The sequence below is a fragment of the Taurulus bubalis genome, assembly GCF_910589615.1.
Source record: "Taurulus bubalis genome assembly, chromosome: 1".
In the NCBI taxonomy this organism is placed as follows: Eukaryota; Metazoa; Chordata; class Actinopteri; order Perciformes; family Cottidae; genus Taurulus; species Taurulus bubalis.
Window position 1 is genome coordinate 42,780,158 of NC_136589.1, and position 21,937 is coordinate 42,802,094.

General features: G+C 41.2%; 1 protein-coding gene across 1 annotated transcript in view; it reads right to left on the bottom strand.

Annotated features, from left to right (window-relative positions):
* Nucleotides 1–16,024: 16,024 nt before the first annotated feature.
* The window catches only part of LOC306736972 (disco-interacting protein 2 homolog C), a gene marked incomplete at both ends in the record, with an annotated part of 122,955 nt that continues 117,042 nt past the window's right edge, over nucleotides 16,025–21,937 (bottom strand). The window contains 7 exons of the mRNA XM_079218666.1: nucleotides 16,025–16,277; nucleotides 16,694–16,817; nucleotides 17,302–17,476; nucleotides 19,038–19,112; nucleotides 19,203–19,260; nucleotides 19,907–19,968; nucleotides 21,746–21,937. The exon at nucleotides 21,746–21,937 is cut by the window's right edge and continues 148 nt beyond it. Coding sequence (XP_079074792.1) covers nucleotides 16,025–16,277; nucleotides 16,694–16,817; nucleotides 17,302–17,476; nucleotides 19,038–19,112; nucleotides 19,203–19,260; nucleotides 19,907–19,968; nucleotides 21,746–21,937 — 939 coding nt within the window. The remainder of the gene's footprint in view (nucleotides 16,278–16,693; nucleotides 16,818–17,301; nucleotides 17,477–19,037; nucleotides 19,113–19,202; nucleotides 19,261–19,906; nucleotides 19,969–21,745) is intronic.

A 21,937-nucleotide genomic window follows, 5' to 3' on the forward strand; every position in this document is an offset into this window, starting at 1 on the left:
ACTCAGGTCAAAACGCTGGAAGAGACACTGTGGGGTTATCAGTCCGAAATAGAGCAGCTGAAAATCAAAGCCAAAGCCAGTGAATCAGAATGGGCAACTCAAGAACACATCCTGAGGACTCAGGTTGAAACGCTGAAAGAGACACTGAGGGGTAATCACTTTGAATTAGAGCTGAAAATCGAAGGCAAAGCGAGTGAATCAGAATTGGAAACTCAACTCCAAACGCTCGCTGAGATGCTGTGGGGTAATCACTCTGAAATAGAGCAGCTGAAAGGCAAAGCCAAAGAGAGTGAATCAGAATGGGCAACTCAAGAACACAGCCTGAGGACTCAGGTCAAAACGCTGGAAGAGACACTGTGGGGTTATCAGTCCGAAATAGAGCAGCTGAAAATCAAAGCCAAAGCCAGTGAATCAGAATGGGCAACTCAAGAACACATCCTGAGGACTCAGGTTGAAACGCTGAAAGAGACACTGAGGGGTAATCACTTTGAATTAGAGCTGAAAATCGAAGGCAAAGCGAGTGAATCAGAATTGGAAACTCAACTCCAAACGCTCGCTGAGATGCTGTGGGGTAATCACTCTGAAATAGAGCAGCTGAAAGGCAAAGCCAAAGAGAGTGAATCAGAATGGGCAACTCAAGAACACATCCTGAGGACTCAGGTTCAAACGCTGGAAGAGACACTGAGGGGTAATCACTCTGAAATAGAGCAGCTGAAAGGCAAAGCCAAAGAGAGTGAATCAGAATGGGCAACTCAAGAACACATCCTGAGGACTCAGGTTCAAACGCTTGAAGAGACACTGAGGGGTAATCACTCTGAAATAGAGCAGCTGAAAGGCAAAGCCAAAGAGAGTGAATCAGAATGGGCAACTCAAGAACACATCCTGAGGACTCAGGTTCAAACGCTTGAAGAGACACTGAGGGGTAATCACTCTGAAATAGAGCAGCTGAAAGGCAAAGCCAAAGAGAGTGAATCAGAATGGGCAACTCAAGAACACATCCTGAGGACTCAGGTTCAAACGCTTGAAGAGACACTGAGGGGTAATCACTCTGAAATAGAGCAGCTGAAAGGCAAAGCCAAAGAGAGTGAATCAGAATGGGCAACTCAAGAACACATCCTGAGGACTCAGGTTCAAACGCTTGAAGAGACACTGAGGGGTAATCACTCTGAAATAGAGCAGCTGAAAGGCAAAGCCAAAGAGAGTGAATCAGAATGGGCAACTCAAGAACACATCCTGAGGACTCAGGTTCAAACGCTGGTAGAGCCACTGAGGAGTAAGGAGTCTGAAATCCATAATCTAACCGAAGAGAACAAGGACCTCGCAGACGTCTGCCTTGCGCAGAAGAAGAAAATCAGAGGTCTATTTGGAAAGAAGATCGTGGATAGAACAACAGAGCTTCAAAAGATGGTGAAAAAAAACAAGGAGAAGGAAGAGAAAAAGAAGGAAAAGGTGAAGACGGGGTTTTTTGGCCGACTTGGCAGAAAGTCAACACGCGATGGTGGTGGACAGGCGGAAGAGGTTACAGCTGATGTAGATCAGCAGTGACCTCTTTCTCCCCCTCCCTCCCACCATCTCCCTCCCGTCCCCTTTCCCCAAAGACAGTCAGCAGTGATTTAATTGATCACTACAGCCTCACAGAGACATCTCCACCTTTGTCTCTGTGTGAAGTTTGGAACCTGCCGTAACAGCGACAGGCCTAATGGGAGGTGATGTTTTCTAGATCTCTGCAGTGAACACCTTTTAGATGGAGCTGAAAACACCTGTGTATCCCTTATCTTTATTGAATGCACTCAATTTAGATATGTGGAGTTGACACGAGTGCGAACAGTTTCCGCCAGTTACCTGCAACCGACGTACCAGAAGTAAACCCACGTGTTTTTTGAGTATGTGGGAGGAAACCTGAGTACCAGGAGTAAACCCACGTGAACACAGGGAGAATGTTGAAACTCCACACAGAGAGAAGGGTGGAGGTGTCTCTGTGAGGCTGCAGTGTTAAATCACTGCAGCCACTGTGCTGGCCTTGATTGGTTCCAGCTGTTTGCAGCACACCTGCCTGAATCAACTGACCTGGGTAATTGGACCGTGCCATGCTACCTCAGCCAGAGGGGTGTCTTCAGCAGCTAGGCTATTCTGCACCACTAGAGAGAGAGGTCTTCTCTCCCCTTTCAATTGACATGGACTCACCGACTGCTATATACCATGCTTGGGATATGGCTCGGGAGTGTCTCCTGCTTCCTGGGAGACCTCATTATGTCTGTCTTGAATTCTAGTTTGTTGTTATTTATCACTTTGTTAAGCTTTTGTTCCCCATCTTAACCTGTACATATCATTGGGGCAACAAAATCTTAACCAACTGACAAATAACAACAAACTACAATTCAAAACATACATAATGAGGTCTCCTGCTTTCACGGAGACCTCATTATGTCTGTCTTGATTTCTGGTTTGTTGTTATTTATCACTTTGCTAAGCTTTTGTTCCCCATCTTAACCTGTACATATCATTGGGGAAACAAAATCTTAACAAAGTGACAAATAACAACAAACTAGAATACAAGACAGACATAATGAGGTCTCCGTGATAGCAAGAGACACTCCCGAGCCATCGCCCACTGCATGGTATGTAGCAGTCGGTGAGTCCATGTTAATTGAATGGGGAGAGGAGACCGCTCTCCCTAGTGGCGCAGAACAGCCTGGCTGCTGAGGACACCCCTCTGGTTGAGGTAGTATGGCACGGTTCAATTACCCAGGCCAGTCTATTCAGGCAGGTGTGGGGCAGACAGCTGGAACCAATCAAGGACAGTACAGTGGCTGCAGTGATTTAACACTGCAGCCTCACAGAGACACCTCCACCCTTGTCTCTGAGTGGAGTTTGCATATTCTCCCTGTGTTTGCGTGGGTTTACTCCTGGTACTCAGGTTTCTCCCACATAATCAAAAAACACTATGGACTACTACTGATGGGTCTACTACAGGTCCTCCCCTTGAATGAATAATAAAAAAAATTAAAAGTAAATCTATGTTTCCTTCTCTCTTATTAAATATATAGAGTATTAATACAATTGTATGACATGACCTCCAAAAATGTACACACTAATTTCCAATTAGTCCTATTCATGATGGGTGTACTCCTGGTGACCAGGTTTCCCCTCAAATGAATGAATAAAAAATCAAATCAAATCTATGGTCTCTTCTCTCTTATTAAATATATAGAGTATTAATACAATTGTATAACATGATGGTGACTTCAAAGAAGAAGTACTGGAATCTGTTTAAGTTGTGATTTTCATAAAATGATCAATGTTATAAAATAAGTATTTTAGGTTAACGACAGGAGCTCGTTCTGTAATCAATGATATTCGACAGTAAGAAACATAGGACCTTCATTACTGACGCGTTTATGGATATCTTTTATATTCACATTATTTACCGGTTTTATAATTGAATCATTAACAGAGTTGTAAACTAATTGAACATGTTTTCTTTCTGAATGTGAACCACTGGATACACAAAGCTAATAATAATTAGTATTAATATGATAGAGACCTGTCAATCACAGTAATCCCCGCCCCTAAAGCATACTCTGCATTATGGTCTGTTTGACTCTAAATGGACCATAATTTAATAAATGAACTTCATGCTGTATTGAAGAAGACTTAAAACTAGAGATTGAGACATTGGACAATCCCAATGTCCCCTAAACCCTCAAACCCTGAACCCTCAGGGACTCACTGACGTCAGCTGCTGAGTGGTTGAGTGTGAGAGTCTGTGAGGGCTTGATGGTGTAAATATGAATGGGACAGCACTTTGCTGCAACACATCATGTGACTACATAACCAAATATTGTGTACAATTGTGTATTTATTTTATACTTTTTATTCACTGATTTGAACGTCTTCCTCACGAGATGAGAAGTCATTTTAAATGATCTGTTTACTCGTGTTGTCAAAACGAAATGTTTGATGAATGTAAATAAATATTATGAATATAATTTCTGCTTGCATTCCTCTGATTAAATGTATTTTATCGGGCTAAACGCCCACGTGTCTCTTTGTTTACCTTTTTTTTTAACCTCTCCATTCTTCCTTTTGGAACTATGTGTTTAACATAACATTGCTATGAACTGTGGGTAATTATGATTAATTGCGTTCTTTCTACCACGCTTGGAAGCAATATTTCAATCTATCTTAATGTGTTGCATTTTTATTTCAAAGTAGTTGACTGAATGCGTTCTAATGAATCCCATGCAGCGAGAGCCTTTCACCGAGACAGAGTACAGCTTTATTAAAGTCAAACTGCAGGCATGTCTGAACTCTTCAAACTCAACTTTAGAATGAAAAGGGACAGAATCAATATGCTCAAATAAAAAGACAGTCATGTACAAAAAGAGTGTCGTCTCAACAGTCACACACATTTAGAAGCAGAACTGTACAGGCAAAAAAAGAAGTATGCCACTATTTACAAGTTCTTCAACAATATGCAGTATGCAGTAACACAGGAACAAGTAATCAACGTGGTATTTTGTGTTCATCCACATTTTAATCAAAGCAACACCAAGAGAGATAGATATGACCCCAGTTAGAGTTACTGTAAGTAAAATACAGTCATCCAGGGAAAAAAAACCAGGCGATGTTTTTGTGTATCGACATGCCTGGAAAGTGATCCCTTGCCCTTTCTCGCCAAGTGAGTAAAGAGAAGTCTATGTGGTAAACATGCAGCTACAGACAGAATGTGGTTAGCCTAGCTTAGCATAAAGGGAGAAACAGCAGCCTGGTTCCATCTCAGGTCTGAAAACAGCGCTGAAGCTCACTTATCAACACGTTGTGTCTAGTTTGTTTCATCTGGACACAAACAGAAATGTAAAAAGTTCACTTGGTGGTTTCAGCCTGAACTCACCACAGTTCTGATCCCATCCATTTGTACCATCACATCACAACTGGGTCTTTTTGGGGTAAAATCAGATTTGCATTCAGCAAAGAACGACCATCTTTGTACAAGAAAATAATTATTTCTACACAACAGGAACACCAGACAATATGATATACAATACTAAACTTAAAAGCAGAGATTCAGTTACAAGTTACTAAAGTCCTCAGGCTGTTTAAAGCTGTTAGAGTAAGTTACTGTAATACATTTCACGTCTCCACCACTAATGTCATTCAATACATGCAAATAAAGCAGTTTTTATCTTTTTGAAATCTCAACAAGACTTCTTTTCCCGTTCCAAAAATAACCACACAAATCAACTGAATGTTGAATCCAAACATAGCAGATTTACTTTTAGAAAACTGCAAACATTTCCTTCACAATGCAAATTAAAAACAAATAAAACAAATAAACTATTTACATTATTTACACAATTGGATTTTTTAAACTGTAAAAATACACAAACCAAATTGTCCATTTACTTGCACACGTCCATCAGGAAGTCACTGTGCATCGTGCCACAGCTGGTAGCAGTTCTTTTTGGAGTTGGAGCAGAGAGGAGCATTACACTTCCTGTAAATCACGGAAGTCTTCACCCTGGGCATTCCAGCATCAAGGCACCTCTTGCAATGCTTCCTAACCTGTGTTTCCTCGCTGCCGATATACACGGGCATGCAAGTGGTGGAGGGTTGGGCAAACTCCAGCATCTCCTTGGCCAACTGCTCCCTGAAGGCCTTGTGGGTGAAGGGCTTGGTCTGGGTGGGGTCCTGCCTCAACGTGAACAGCTGTGCAAGAGATAACTGTTCACGGCGCCGATGTCCACAAAGTGTGCGCCAAACAGCATCCCGTCGTGCGCGTATTTATGTATACGATATCAGACAGCAGGCCTAGGTAAAAAATACACGGCCCGCCACTGAATTGCGATACTCAATATCTGCCTTTACGTTGTATGTGCTCGGCCAATTATATTATGCTTTCTTATAATTTACCATTCTTTATCCATGTAATATTGCTTTTGCCTGTATTCTTCTCAACATGTCACTTTGTGGTTTCCTGTATTGTTGTGCTGGTGCCTCATCTTTTTTGGCATTGTCAGTTCTCCAAAATGTTATGGAAAAATGTCCCACAATGTATTAGCAATGTTTTGTACAAAGATGTTATATTATTTAATGAACATGTTATATTTGGATTTGTTAGCTATGACAGAAAATTTGAGGAAAAGACATATTATGAATGTATTAATCATCTTTGCTAAATTTTATATTCACAAATGTAAATTTACAAACCAAAACCTATTTTTTTGTGTTTTTTGCAAAGAATTTGAATTATGTATAAAAACTCTGAAAGGCTGTTCCAAAAAAAAAAAAGGCCATGAGAACTGTAGTTCATGCGTTGCCAGTAATATATGTTTGTAATTACACAATCGTGCTTAGTTTCCTCTTTTTTATTTAATTGTATGCCTCGTCTTTTTTTTCTTCCTCTCTGCAGTTGCCCCTGACTTGTTGGATTAACGATGTATTTTGCCATTTGCTACTGTCAATTTATGAAATTGTACTTGTGCAAATTATTGAATAAATGTTTAATAAAAGAAGAAGAAAACAGTTTAACGGTGAAAGCTCATTTTTATGCCTCCACGACTGTCATGGCCGCAGGCGTCCGGTCTATTCTCGTGAACACAGTATCTCCAGAACGCCTCGGGGGGGGATTTTTCAAATTTGGCCCAAATGTCCCCCTGGACTGAACATTATTTTCCACCCATGTCTCTACACATCTTGGATAGTCTTTGTATAACTGCAGTAACTCTGGCTGCCCAGCAGATGTCGCCATTTTGACTTGTAAAACAGTAAATAAGTTCCAGCACGACTGCTTCATGGTGATTTGAGGCTTTATTTCTTCCACCAACAACAAACTCTTGGTCTTCGTCCGCTCTCGTGCAGCTGGAGAGGCGCTGGGCGACGTGTTCGAGGTGTCCAGCGTCAGACGAGAGGACTACGCCTTCCACAAGGGAAAGTCTGAGTACGAGGACATTCTGCAGAGCAACGACCTGCCGTCCACCATGACACCTCGAGGACATCAGGCCCCTGCAGCGTTCCTCATCCTGGCCGCGGGGCTCGACAAGGTGCTCGCATATTGTCAGACTGAGCTGTTATTTATCTGTAAGTGTGAACAATAGAACCTGGACTGCCTGTGACTAACTTTTATTTCTTTATTTCCGACGCAGCATGGCGTGGATTCTAACGCCCCTCTGCCGTACTCCCACATTGACATCGCTGGGTCCAGTGGGCCGTTCCCCGGTGTCCCAACAGGAGCTCCCATCCTCGCCATTGCAACAAACTACTTCCTGTCTGATAGTTTCTAAACGGATACCCCCAGTTTATATAAAAAAAAAATGTAAAAACACGGCCTCTGCAATCAATGCCAATTACAATTTGGAACCGTCTAAATACCAATGAAATCCCTGCCACAACACATCATGGAGCAATGTGTACGTCTGACATTCCTTCATCCCTCAGATTGCTTTTCTGCCACGATGTCCCTGCTCTCTTTTCTAAGATGTCGTGACACTCGTCCTGCCTGCAGCCGGTGTCAAAGGACCCTGTTCTTAAGTGGCCTGAACCAACATATAAACTCTCAGGTGTACAATGGCAGTATGAAATTACCATTCTGTTTTTATGAGTGTATGTGTGCGACAAACCGGGAACATGGTTGTGTGATTAGAGATGTTGTGTGTCAGTCAAACCTCTTGTTGATCAATAAAAAAACTAAATTTAAAACGCTCACTGTGGTCTTCGCTTGGGGTAGGCAGTTTGTCCCCACCTGGAGGGAGCAATCCACCGGTTTCCGGCAGAGCACCATGGCCTCAGATTTGGAGGCGCTAACTCTCATCCCTGCCGCTTCACACTCGGCTGCAAAACGCCCCAGTGAATGCTGGAGGTCACAATCCGAGGAGGCAAACAGGACCACATCATCCGCGAACAGCAGAGAGGCGATCCCGAGACTCCCGAACCGGATCCTCTCCGCCCCCTGGCTGCGCCTACATATCCTGTCCATGAAGGTCACGAACAGGACCGGTGATAAAGGGCAGCCCTGGCGGAGGCCAACACCCACCGGGAACGTGTCTGACTTACTACCGAGGATACGAACCTCCCGGCCTCGAACATCCGCCTGGCAGGCGAACGTTCTCGGACGGACGAGCCGGCGACCCTTCGGCTTACCCCGACGTGCTTGAAGCGAGGGCCCAGTCACAGCTGCTCGCAGCTTTAATTTAGAGGAAGATTATATATATATATATATATATATATATATATATATATATATATATATATATATATATATATATATATATATATATATATATATATATATATATATACACATATATATCAGGGGTGTCAAAGCGTTTTTCACCGAGGGCCACAAACAGAAAAATATATGAAAGTCTGGGCTACTCAGGTAAGGTATATGGCCAAATGAATCAAATGAGGTCAATTATGTATATATATATATATATATATATATATATATATATATATATATATATATATATATATGTATGTATATGTATATATGTATATATATATATATATGTATGTATATATATATATGTATATATATATATGTATATATGTATATATATATGTATATATGTATATATATATACATATATATATGTATATATATGTATATACGTATATATGTATATATATATGTATATATATATACGTATATATATATATATACGTATATATATATGTATATATAAATCACATCAGAGGAAATTTGGCCTTTTCCAAGCTCCAGTAGAAGTCGGTAGGGAGAGAAAGTGAAGCTGGTTCTTCAGAGATTCATCACTGCATCTCCATCAGTTCTAGTTCAGACTCTCTTCACTTCTTCTGCATCATCAAGAGTCGAGAACAGCTTGAATTCGTTCTCAATGGCAGAAAGATCTGGGAAGCGCAGACTGAGTTCTGTCATTTGATGTGATGACAGACACGTATTTCCTCTTTTTCGCAGAAAGGTTGACCTCTGGAAAATGGAATATATGTATATATATTTTGTACATGTAAGTATATATATAAAAGATAAAACTATGTATTAAAAGTGATCAAAAGCTTGAGGTTTCATGGAACGGCGTGGAAGTGGTGTGACGACTATTGCATATGGTTCGTGATCATGCAGCAAGCTGTTGTAACTCCACTGTACTTTGTCAAAACTGTTCCAAAGTTAACATGCTTTATGAGAGGCATGGCTGGAAGACTTCTGCATGCCAATATGAACTCATAGTCAGATAGCCACCTACTGGGAAACTATGGCAATTTGAACTAGAAATGAAGGACGAAAATGAAATTGTCCGACTTCTAGTACGGTTTAGAGCATGGTCCCAAGAGAGTTATTTTTAAGTTTATATGTGGTACATACGCCTATCAAATATTGTATATCTATATATATAGCACGGTGTACAAGTAGAAAACATGTAACTTCCTGTTGCCTCTAGGTGGCGCTATGACTAGGATTAAAAATGATCATATGGATGTCTTCAGGGTCAAGAGGTCATGGCATATGACAAATATGGAGTAGATTCCATCATGTCCGGCCGAGTTAAAGCAACTTCCATTTTCATGGAAAATGGTGTCTCTTTGCCGCTGCTCTGCGCTCACATAGTTCGATATTTTGAAAATCCTTTGATAAATTTTCCCTGCAAAGGTCTCAACATCATATTGCCCGAATGTGAAATCAATCGTGTGTAATCTCTAGGAGGAGTTCATCTGAATACAACGCCTGGAAACAAGGAAAATGCCAAAATTGATCGGTTCACTGCAGCGCCCTCTAGTGTTTAAATATTATGAAACAATTTGGGTACGTTAAGGGACACAATGTTGACATATGCTACAAAGTTTGTGAAGATAGGCCAAGTAATTTGGAAGTTATGTGTATTGACATATTGAGCCACGCCCCTAAGAGGTTAATTGGTTAATAACTTCTGAACGTAATGAGATATCAACACGGTTGACAATACCGTTTGATTACATTGAGCCAATGATGATTCACAGTAAATTTCGTAAGAAACGGACCCAGCGTTTAGGAGGAATGGGCAAAAATGTGTTTTTTACAAAATTCAAAATGGCGGAAAATCTAATTAGGCGCATTTTAATTTCACGGATGAGTTTTTTGTAGAGCAGTCCCACCCGGACATGTGTGTAAAATTTCAAGTCAATCGGCCATAGTTGGCAAAAAGCGTAGCCTTTCTGCCTAAAGGGGGCGCTATAGGGACATTTTCTCAGACTTTTGGTCGACACCCAAATTATATTAAAATTTTCGCCGAGTCTGATGGGTGTGCAAAGTTTGAAGAATGTAGGTTTATCCCAAGCACCTCTTTTCCCTGCGCATAGGTCGGGAATAATAATACTTAGCATTTCAATAGGTCCTCGATCTGACTACGTCAGTACTTGGGCCCTAAATATTGTCTCTTATACGTACATTTCTGCTAAACTCACCTACTACATTCAGTGTTATTCCTTAATATAGGCTCATAATACATTCAGTGTTACTACTTTAATGTAATTGTGTACATTCAGTGTTAATCCTTTGGCTTGACCTTTACCTGTAAACACATTGTAATACATGCTAGCTACCACTAGGGACGCTATTTAAACATACCGTAAAAGTCGGGTTACAAGCCGCTTCTACATTCGGTGGGTGTCCCCGCTGTAGCGAGCTAGCGCTGCTGCTAGCTAACGCTGCTGCTAGTGTATAGCATGCCACATATGAATATATGTGAATGCATTCAAATGTCACAAATGAAATGACAAAAATTACTATATGAACATGTTTATTGAACTTTAACAAAATTGCAAAGTGTAAATGTAAAACAAATCTTTTTTGGGGCATTTAGTCCGGTGCTTCTTTAATGTGTCTTGTCCATATATTAAAGCAATAATGATAACAAATAAAAAACCAGATGTGCAGTCCATTGATCTGTAGCTGTTGTGATGCTTTATTGTATGAAAAGCAAGGGTACCCTCTGCAGCCGTAACAGAAGTGTCTGTTTTACTCACAAAAAAGTCTGTTACTTTACTGGATGAGCTCTCTCCTCTTGCTGCAGTTTTGTGTTTTGCAGAGTGCACGTGAGCTTCCAAATCGCTGCCACCTTTATTTGCCACTGACACGTAAGTGCCTGCTCTGCATGTCATGCACTCAGCTTCCGAAGCATCACGACCGAGGCGAAAACATGGGTATTTTTTTCTCAGTTTGTCCGTGAACTTACATTTAGGTTTCGGCATGGCTGCAGATGTCATGTGCTGTTGTAAACAATGCAACTAGTGGAGGTGGCAAGGTGCTCAGTGATGCCAGATTGGAAATGGCCAAGTATCGTACCAAAGGCTCAAAATGGTCGTATTTGGAGGATAATTATCGTGCATCTGGCAACACTGAGATCGGTCGACCAATGACAGTCAGAGCTCGCGCAAGAAGGTGGAACATAAGGGAGATACCATTTCCAAAACTTGTAAGGGCGTAATAACTAGTTTGTGAAAGACCCAGAGGAACACAAATATCCAACGAGGCAAAATCCCCGGACGTTTTTGGAATCCCTGCCGGACCCATTTTTTAGGTCTCGAAAAGAGGACATGTCCGGGAAAAAGAGGACGCCTGGTCACCCTATGATAACAAGTGTAATAACAATACAGTCTATAGTCCAAAAAATACATAACGATTATCTTTTTTTAATTGTCCGTAAACTCCACATCCATCTCACCAATATTCACAAAACAAATCAAAGTTGGCCAAAGTGACTAATAGTTATTCAAACCACTTTTCACACCAAAAAAACATTTGCATCTATTCTATTTATTAACTTTCATCACCCAATAACACATACTGTATTCTGTAAATGTAATAGGCCTCACTCTTAAATGAAGCTTTATGACAAAACTATTAATCAACATGTTTTCTGTGGTTGCACATCAGATATAATTAATTTACCAGATTTACTCAAAGTCAGACTTCAGCTTCATGTATTTGGTGTCTTTAAAGAAGGCGCTTTCTTCTGGAAGTGGAAATAAATGTCTGTGGATTTAACAAAGGTTTAAATGGATATTCTCCATATAATGTGTCAAGATGCAGAGTTTAAGAGATGAACGCGTCCCACGAATGTGTTTATATGTAACGGGATACATTTAATAAAATGTCTTCATGACGTGAAAATCAATCACCACAGTAAACAGACTCTGTATGAAATAAGATGTAAAGTTAAACTGCTTGATATTCACACAGAATATGTACAGTTATTCTCTTCAATGAATAAAATCATTACAATGAACAAAAAGAGTGAATAGTTCACTTTCATTTCATAGCTCTCATAGCTCTTCATTTCATAGCTTTCATTTCCGCTATCGACTATGGAATAAATAACTATTATTTCTGCTTTATACTTGTTGTGGAAGTCCCAAACATGTCGCAACATCAAGCACCCTCGAGTTTGGGTTCATAACATCATCCGTAGCCGCACACAGCTCGGTGAATTTCACCGACTCCTCCAGGAACTGCGTCTGGCTTATCTCCGTAAAAACAGTTACCGTTTCCTTCATCCACCATGGAAATAACTAGTTCTGCTTTATACTTGTTGTGTAAATTCCACATACGTCGGTACATCAAACTCCATGGTGCCTGGGTTCATAATATTACCCGTAGTCCCACAACAGCGTCTGAATGACTACCAGCGCTACTTCTGGAGGAGCAGCAACGGTTTGATTCAGCAACGGCAAAGACGGAGGTGATGACGGGCGGAGCTTCTCAACGCTGATTCTCAACGCTGACTGGCTGACGCAACTATTTCAACTCGTGCGACTTCGCCCAGCGTCCTTCGCTCAGTTCGCCCTGCGTCAAACGGTCTGTTCGCGTCGCCCGGCGGAAATGTCGCGCCTTCGCAACCTGTTGCGTCCGTGCATTGACTTTGCATGTAATCTGGTTGCGTGACAAAATCGTGTCGCGGTCGGTGTGAACACAGCATAAGTCAGAGGCCCGGTGGATCGAGCCCTGGCTCCTCTATTCCATTTGATGTGTCCATTTGATTATTTTTTATAAAAATAACTTTTTGAGACTATTTCGCCTGTGATTTGGCAAACGGAGATTTGTGAGCTGTTGCAGGCACATGAATAATAAATGAATAAGTGAATAAACGTTTCCTTCCAGCTTGATATCAGTTTCTTACCGGTCACTCCCCTGCACATCCCTTCACACTTCATATTTAAATACACATGTCACTTTAACATACACTTTACATTACTGTTATGTTTGTCTGAGCACTTTATCTTACACTTAATTTAACATCTATTGCACTGGTGTTGTCGTTGATTGTCTTGTCTAATGTCTAATGTTATGCCCCTTCCGTCAAGAAAAAATCCTCGTTTGTGTAAACATACCTGGCAAATAAATGTTTCTGATTCTGATTTTTCTTGTCGCCAATTAAATACTTTATTTTAGCTGATTAAATGTACCTCCCCCTCCCCAAATAAAAAAAACCCAACAACAACAACCAGTTTAACCGAGGCCACCGTCGCCAAGGACTTTGAGTCATGAGAAGAAAGAAGTTCTTCTTTCCTTCCTTCCTTGGAAGCCACAGCTCCCACAATGCAAGTTGAGTTGGTAAGTGAACGTGTGATCCAGCAATGCGCACGTTACCGGCAGCTTTTGAGGTGAAGGGCATTCCCCCAGGCTTCATACCTGCTGACCAGAAAGACAACCTGGTACCTTTCTCTTGCAACAACAATCTGAGTGGATGGAAAGCCGGGACACACATACGGAGGCCAGAGATGTAGGAAACATAAACGTGTCATCTTCATTTACTCTTAACCAGTAACATATAGACTGATATTTACACATCTGATCTGATCTGATGATGAAAATCTCACATGTGTACATTATTAAAATAGCCTTAGTGGTTGCAGAGATACACCCTTTTTAGTTTGGGTATGACATTTTCAAGGAAAAGGCCTAAAAATAGTTTTTTTCTTCTCACTTTTCTTGAAACACATTTTGGACCCAGGAATAATAAATCACAAACATTCCACTTTTTTTTATTGCAAAAATTGCTGAAATATTTATTTGATTGAAAGACTTCATGTTTTTTTAAACCTTTAAAAAAAAAAAAACATTTTGCTGAAACCAGAAAGAAAGAAAGTGAAGAAAGTGCTTGTTTTTTGTTTATTTTTTCCCGGTGTTGAAACCGGAACATTCTCGGTGACGAGTTCAAGGGGCCTCTGGGAACTCGCCTTCATTCTGCTTCCTGTCTCCGGACTCCTCTTCCTGTTGTGACATCACTGTAGCGCCCTGATTGATCCGCCCGTGTACAAGATAAACGACTTCTGATATATTTACTATGTTCCATCAGAACTCTGCTGCTACCTGGAGAAGTGTTCACGAAGAGTTCTGACCCAAAGTAAAAAAAAAAAGTTCATTGTTTTAATTTTTGTTTGTTTAAACGTCTCCTCGCAATTAAGTTGGAATACAATTCACTTTTTTCGGGACATTTTCTTAAAGTTTATGATAAGATTTAGTTATTTATAACCCTTGAGTTAATACAGACTTCATGAAATCTGAATTTATCCTGAGTTTAGGTTTTTGTTTTTTTTGGAAATTCTCGAACTAAACGTCGACGCTTTGAATAATAATAACTGCAAGTCGGTGTAATCCTCCAAAAAGTAAGCAGAAAAAGAGGTTATTTTTATTTATAACATCATCTTTGACATAAACTAATAAACTAACATGATATAAAGTTAAATGTTGAGAGAGAGAGATTGTTGCATTATTACGTAAATGACTCCTTTGAAAGGAATTACTAGGTTATCAATTAAAGTTTTGGAGGGAAAACGTGTCAAAATGTAATCAAATAAAAGTTGATGTTTTGGTTCAGAACTCTTCACGTGAAATAAAACTCTCCGCTTCAAATTTGACTGATTTAAACATTTCAGACCAACATACAGGTAAAAAAAAACAGAAAACATGGCTTCTATATTGTGAGAATACTTTACTTTTCAATATAAACTATAATTATATATTTCTGTTTTACCGTAATATGCCTTTCGCTCAAAATCCAATGCTTTTTTAATTTTTTTAAGGTTTCTTTTATATTAGCAAATATTCAAGAGCAAAACATTCTTGAACGTTCTCGTCGTATACTTCTTAAAAGAGAAACAAAATAAATTAAATCGGTTTCTTTTTGTACATACTTACACGATATGAATTCAACGTTTAGTTTTTCGCTTTCGGTCGAGCGCGTTGGTACGGAAAAATAAACGCAGTTATTAAAAGGCAGCGGCTGTTGGATGTTAGCGCACAAATATATATGTATATATATATATATATATATATATATATATATATATATATATATATATATATATATATATGATGGATTGTTGACATAATAATGTAAAAATAATAAGAAAATGTAATGCTTACAAAACGAAAACCAAGCCGGCGTGAAACGAGCACATCGTACCGTAGCTCGCTCCTCGCGATTGGTCGATATCGTAAAAATATCTTTTTTTTTGCCACAGTCTGCTTCGTTTTTTGTAAATATCTTTAAAAAAACTATTCTGAGGAAAACAAGCTCCGTCAACAAAAAAATCGACAGCTAAAAGTTAGCTTTTAAGTGAGACGCGCGGTTTAAAAGCCATAATCTTTGCTAACGCAGAATCTTCGCTAACGCAGAATCTTTGCTAATGGCCGTCCTCTTGTCCGCCAACCAGGACGGTAAACAGTTAATGGGAGAACTTTCTGGATCTGGATCTGGATCTAGATCTGGGTTCTTTACTAACGCAGAATCTTTGCTAACGGTCGTCCTCTCGTCCGCCAACAAGGACGCACGATTGACACTTTTTGGGTTGGTGAACAGTTGACGAGAGAACCTTCTGGATCTAGATCTGGGTTTGGGTTTTGGGGGCCTCGCCTAAAAACCTAAATGATGTTGGGAGGAGGCGGGCGGCACGCAGCCTCGCGGTAAAACGCCGCTAAGCTAACTTCTCGCGCCCCTGGGACTCCGGCTTCATTCAGTCTCCGGTGCGGCTCCTTTGAAGTAGTCCTCCGGCCCACCAGGGGGCGCTACATGTTGTAGGCCACGTAGATGGGGTCCAGCTGGTCGGCCAGGAAGCCGTCCCTCAGGTGCATGCGCTGCTTCTCGCCGCGGGAGTTGATGGGGATGACGCCGATGTCCACCACCACGACCACGCCCACGATCAGGTAGTGCTCCTCCAGCACCACGTTGGTCACCATGGGAACCAGGTCCAGGGCCTCGTGCTCAGAGCCCTCCAGCTCCACCACCACCACCAGCAGGTTGGTCCAGGTGAACACGGCGCTGAGGGGGGAGGGTCACGGTCTGAGACTTGTACTTGTACTGCGACTTGTACTTGTACTGTGACTTCTACTGCGACTTCTTTTTCTACTGCGACTTCTACTCCTACTTCTACTGTGACTGCTACTTGTACTTCTACTGTGACTTCTACTTCTACTTGTAATGCGACTTCTACTTCCACTTCTACTTGTACTGTTACTTCTACTTGTTCTGCGACTTCTACTTGTACTGCGATTTCTACATTTACTTTGTACTTCTACTCCTACTTTGTACTTGTGTGTCGTTGTGCGTTATTGTGTGTCGTTGTGCGTCGTTGTGTATCATTGTGTGTCATTGTGCGTCGTTGTGTATCATTGTGTGTCAGTGTGTCATTGTGCGTCAGTGTGTGTCTGTGTGTGACGTTGCGTGTCGCTCCTCACCACTCTGTGATGCTCTTGTGCGTCCTGATGACGGAGGTCTCGATGTCGATGGGGTGGTAACGCATTCCTCTCAGCTCCATGGCTTCCTCCAGAGCACCGACCACGTAGAGGGCGTCGTGACGCTCTGCACACACACACACACACACACACACACACACACACACCCACACACACACAGTTCAAGCAAATGAAACGAGGTGAATACATTCGTTACTTTGTTGCAAATTTCTCTCACCCTCTCTGTTCTACTGGAACATCTAAAGGTTCCGTCCCGCTCAACACCCTCTCTGTTCTACTGGAACATCTAAAGGTTCCGTGCCGCTCAACACCCTCTTTGTTCTACTGGAACATCTAAAGGTTCCGTCCCGCTCAACACCCTCTCTGTTCTACTGGAACATCTAAAGGTTCCGTGCCGCTCAACACCCTCTCTGTTCTACTGGAACATCTAAAGGTTCCGTCCCGCTCAACACCCTCTTTGTTCTACTGGAACATCTAAAGGTTCCGTCCCGCTCAACACCCTCTCTGTTCTACTGGAACATCTAAAGGTTCCGTCCCGCTCAACACCCTCTCTGTTCTACTGGAACATCTAAAGGTTCCGTCCCGCTCACCTCCGCTGGCGTCCGTGAGCTCGGTCCGGCGCAGGAACCCCAGGTATCCGGTTCTAGCCCAGACGGTCGCCGTGTCCCCGAAGCTGAGCCGCGAGGTGAAGTGGTCGGACTGCAGCGCCTCGTCTCCGTAGACGGTGAAATAGCCACTGGCGTTGTGGCCGCTCTGCACCCAGATCTGCAAACCGGAACCCACGTGAGAACCGGGAGAACCGAGGGGAACCGACAACGGACCGGATCAGGTGGTTTTATATTTCACACGTACGACAGGCTTTTGCATTGATGAACTAAGAGCTACACCGAGCGGCTACTTTTGAGTGTGTACTTTTACTTTCTGAAATAGCAAAACGTGTTTTCTATATATTTGCTTTTTCAAAAAGTCGTACTACTTCTACTCGTACTTCGTACTCGTACTTCATACTCGTACTTCATACTCGTACTTCTACTCCTACTTCGTACTCCTACTTCTACTCCTACTTTGCACTTCGTACTCCTACTTCTACTCCTACTTCGTACTTCGTACTCCTACTTCTACTCCTACTTCGTACTTCTACTCCTACTTTGCACTCCTACTTCTACTCCTACTTCGTACTTCGTACTCCTACTTCGTACTCCTACTTCGTACTCCTACTTCGTACTCCTACTTCGTACTCCTACTCCTACTCGTACTTCGTACTCCTACTTCTATTCCTACTTCGTACTTCGTACTCCTACTTCGTAATCCTACTTATACTCGTACTTCGTACTCCTACTTCTATTCCTACTTCGTACTCCTACTTCGTACTCCTACTTCGTACTTCTACTTCGTACTCCTACTTCGTACTCCTACTTCGTACTTCTACTTCGTACTCCTACTTCGTACTCCTACTTCGTACTTCGTACTCCTACTTCGTACTCCTACTTCGTACTCCTACTTCTACTCCTACTTCGTACTTCGTACTCCTACTTCGTACTCCTACTTCTACTCGTACTTCGTACTCCTACTTCTATTCCTACTTCGTACTTCGTACTCCTACTTCGTAATCCTACTTATACTTGTACTTCGTACTCCTACTTCTACTCCTACTTCGTACTTCGTACTCCTACTTCGTACTCCTACTTCTATTCCTACTTCGTACTCCTACTTCGTACTCCTACTTCTATTCCTACTTCGTACTTCGTACTCCTACTTCGTACTCCTACTTCTATTCCTACTTCGTACTTCGTACTCCTACTTCGTACTCCTACTTCGTACTCCTACTTCTACTCCTACTTCGTACTCCTACTCCTACTTCTACTCCTACTTCGTACTCCTACTTCTACTCCTACTTCGTACTCCTACTTCGTACTCCTACTTCGTACTCCTACTTCTACTCCTACTTCGTACTCCTACTTCGTACTCCTACTTCGTACTCCTACTTCTACTCGTACTTCGTACTCCTACTTCTACTCATACTTCGTACTCGTACTTCTACTCCTACTTCGTACTCCTACCTCGTACTCCTACTTCGTACTTCCTACCTCGTACTTCTACTTCGTCCACGCTGCTACGTTTACGTTTTTTTAAATGGCCGCTGGACACTAACAGAGTTTTAAACTGGAAGCTGAAGTCGTGGGAGTTCTCAGAGCTCGTTGTGAGCAGCTTCACTTATCTCAACACCTTAAATCACTTTGAGTGGATCGTAGAACGTCGCACGACTTGGCGGTACGAATCTCAGTTTTCCCATGAGCCTCGTGTGAAAACGGGTTAGTAGACGAACCTCTCCCAGGTGGGACTCCCCCATCGGCCCCTTGGTCTCCGGGTTGGCGATGATGATTCGGACCCCCGGCAGGATCTGTTGAGGAACCGGACGTCGGAGTTTTAATTAGTAGAACATTTTGAAGGTAAACAAACAAAACAAACAAACACAACAACACCTCCTCACCTTTCCAGACTCCATCAGGGGCAGGCTGTGCGGGGACCCCCGCTCTACGAGTCGGACCCTGGAGAGGAAACCACAGAAGAAGAACGACATCAACACGGATCCAACACCTTTATGTCTCTATGAATATGTTTTATGTTTTCTATCGCTTTTCTTTTTTTATAATTGGCAAATGTTTAACATCTGATGATAAACCAAATAATTGCACTCTGACGGGTTGTTGACAGGGAACAAACCGGGAAAAAATTATAATAATCCGCTTCTGCATATCTCAATCTGTCCGTCGCACGAAAATTAAATTATAGAAAGAAAGTCGGACAAAAACAATAATTGTACTTTTGTCCTGACAATTTAAGAACAAAATGTATATATAAATAAAATACATGAATAGATATATCTTTATAAATAAATATATATAAATAAATATATAAATAAATATAAATACAAATATATATATTTGTATTTAAATAAATTTACACATACATACATATATATTTGTATATATATATATATATATATATATAAAAAAATATGTATATATAAATAAATACAAATATTAATAAATACATATAAATAAATAAATATATATACATATTTATATATATGAATATATATTAATTTATATATATATATATATTTATTTATTGCTGTGTTGTCTTCTTTCACCACTGAAGTTTCTCAGGTGAATTGTTTCCTGTTGAACTCACCTGTCGTGCCGCAGAGCCCTCATGTCCACGTACACCGTGGTGGGGTCGGGTCCCGAGGTTCCCTGAGGAACCAACACGGAACCAACACGGTCACACAGTGTCCTGTAGTACAATTACTGCTATTGTGCAACTGCATGACAAGAAAGGAACCACTACTACTACTACTGCTACTACTAGTACTACTACTGCTGCTACTACTACTACTAGCGACAGCAGTGGAAGGACAGAGTTATTAATACATAAATAAATAAAGGGTTTATAAAATCAGACATGCAAACAAAACAAAAGAGAGAGAGAGAGAGAGAGAGGAGGGGAAAAGAAAGGGGTGATTTATTTATTATTATATTTGTTGTTGTTCTCTTATAACAACAACAACAACAAATAAAATCAGAGAAGAAGAAAGATAGAGACCCTTGTTCCTCCACCACCAGAGCCCACCACCTCCACCTTCACCTAGAAACTAGATCTAAAGCCATCGGATGATGATGATGATGATGATGATGATGATGATGATGAAGCATGAGGGGGGTGATGGTTCCTACCTGGTCGGCAAGCTTTCCCAGCCTGTGAGGCTACAGCAGCAGAGAGGGAGGAGGAGGAGGTGGTAAGGAGGAAGGGTGGAGACAGAACCAGGTATGAGACGTGTGGGCGGGGTTATAACACATGTGGGCGGGGTTATGATTAAAACAAGAAGGAAGACGAAAGGAAGAAAAAACGTCAAAATGGAAAAAACTCAAAAGACAAAACCAGCTCTGAAATATTCGTTCAGCCAAAAGTGAATATGATGTTAGTGCATATTAAAATATAAATAAATCACTGCTTTATAACATGAAGAGAATGGGACATATATGTAATACAATATAACCTGTAAATAGTTTAGGAGTTTAGTTTTTGAGTTCTGATCTTTGTACATTTAGAAGCTCATCTACAGTTCAGAGGAGCTTCTTTTGTCTTCATGTAAATATGAAGCGATGCTTTTAACTGCAGCACAATATAATATCTGATAATAAGAAGCTCCGCTTCAGCTCAAGCCGTCCTGCAAACCAAAAGCAACACAGAGAGCAACGGGCTTGGTGACTTCCTGACTTGGTGACTTTCTAACTTTCTGACTCTGTGACTTTCTGACACCCTGACTCTGTGACTTGGTGACTTTCTGACTTGGTGACTTCCTGACTCGCTGACTCTGTGGCCGTTTCTCAATCAGCGTTCTTCTCTGTACTTGTGTTCTCGTGGACTCGTGAAACGTCATCAGGCCAAGTACATATATATATTCTATATACAATTATATGTATATAATACATACTTAGTATGTATTTATATAAAATACATATTTGCAAACATATTATATCTACAATTATATGTGTATCTATATAAGTATTTATATAAAATACATATTTATAAACACAATATGTATACAATGAGATGTGTATCTGTATATATATATATATATATTTATAAACAATAATAATATATATAATATATATTTATAAACACAATTATATATATATAAATATATATATATACAAACCAGTACAAAAAAGCAGGGTTGCCATATTTTGTTTGACTGTAAAAAATACTTTACAGTGAAGAATCAGAGTAACCATGACAACAACAGCTGAGGTTGCAGAAAGACCGTCCTGCGTCCTCCTGTCCTTGAGAGTCTGGACTCCCAAGTCCAGACTCTCAAGTCCAGACTCCAAAAGTTCACAAGTCCGTACTTGTGTACTTGGGTATTGAGAAACGGCCTGTGACTTGGTGACTTTCTGACTTGGTGACTTTCTGACTTGGTGACTCTGTGATTTCCTGACTTGGTTGTGACTCGCTGACTTGGTGACTGACCTGCAGGCAGATGGCCAGGTTGACCCGGCAGCCGAAGGAGGTGCTGACGGCTCGCGGGTGGAGGCCCAGGTCCTTGAAGAGCTTGGAGAAGGACTGCGTCAGCGCCGTGCGGGGCCGCTCCTCCGCCACGACCACGCAGGTCCTCACGCGGGACAAGTCCACGCCTCGAGTCTTGAGGGACTCGGTCTGCAG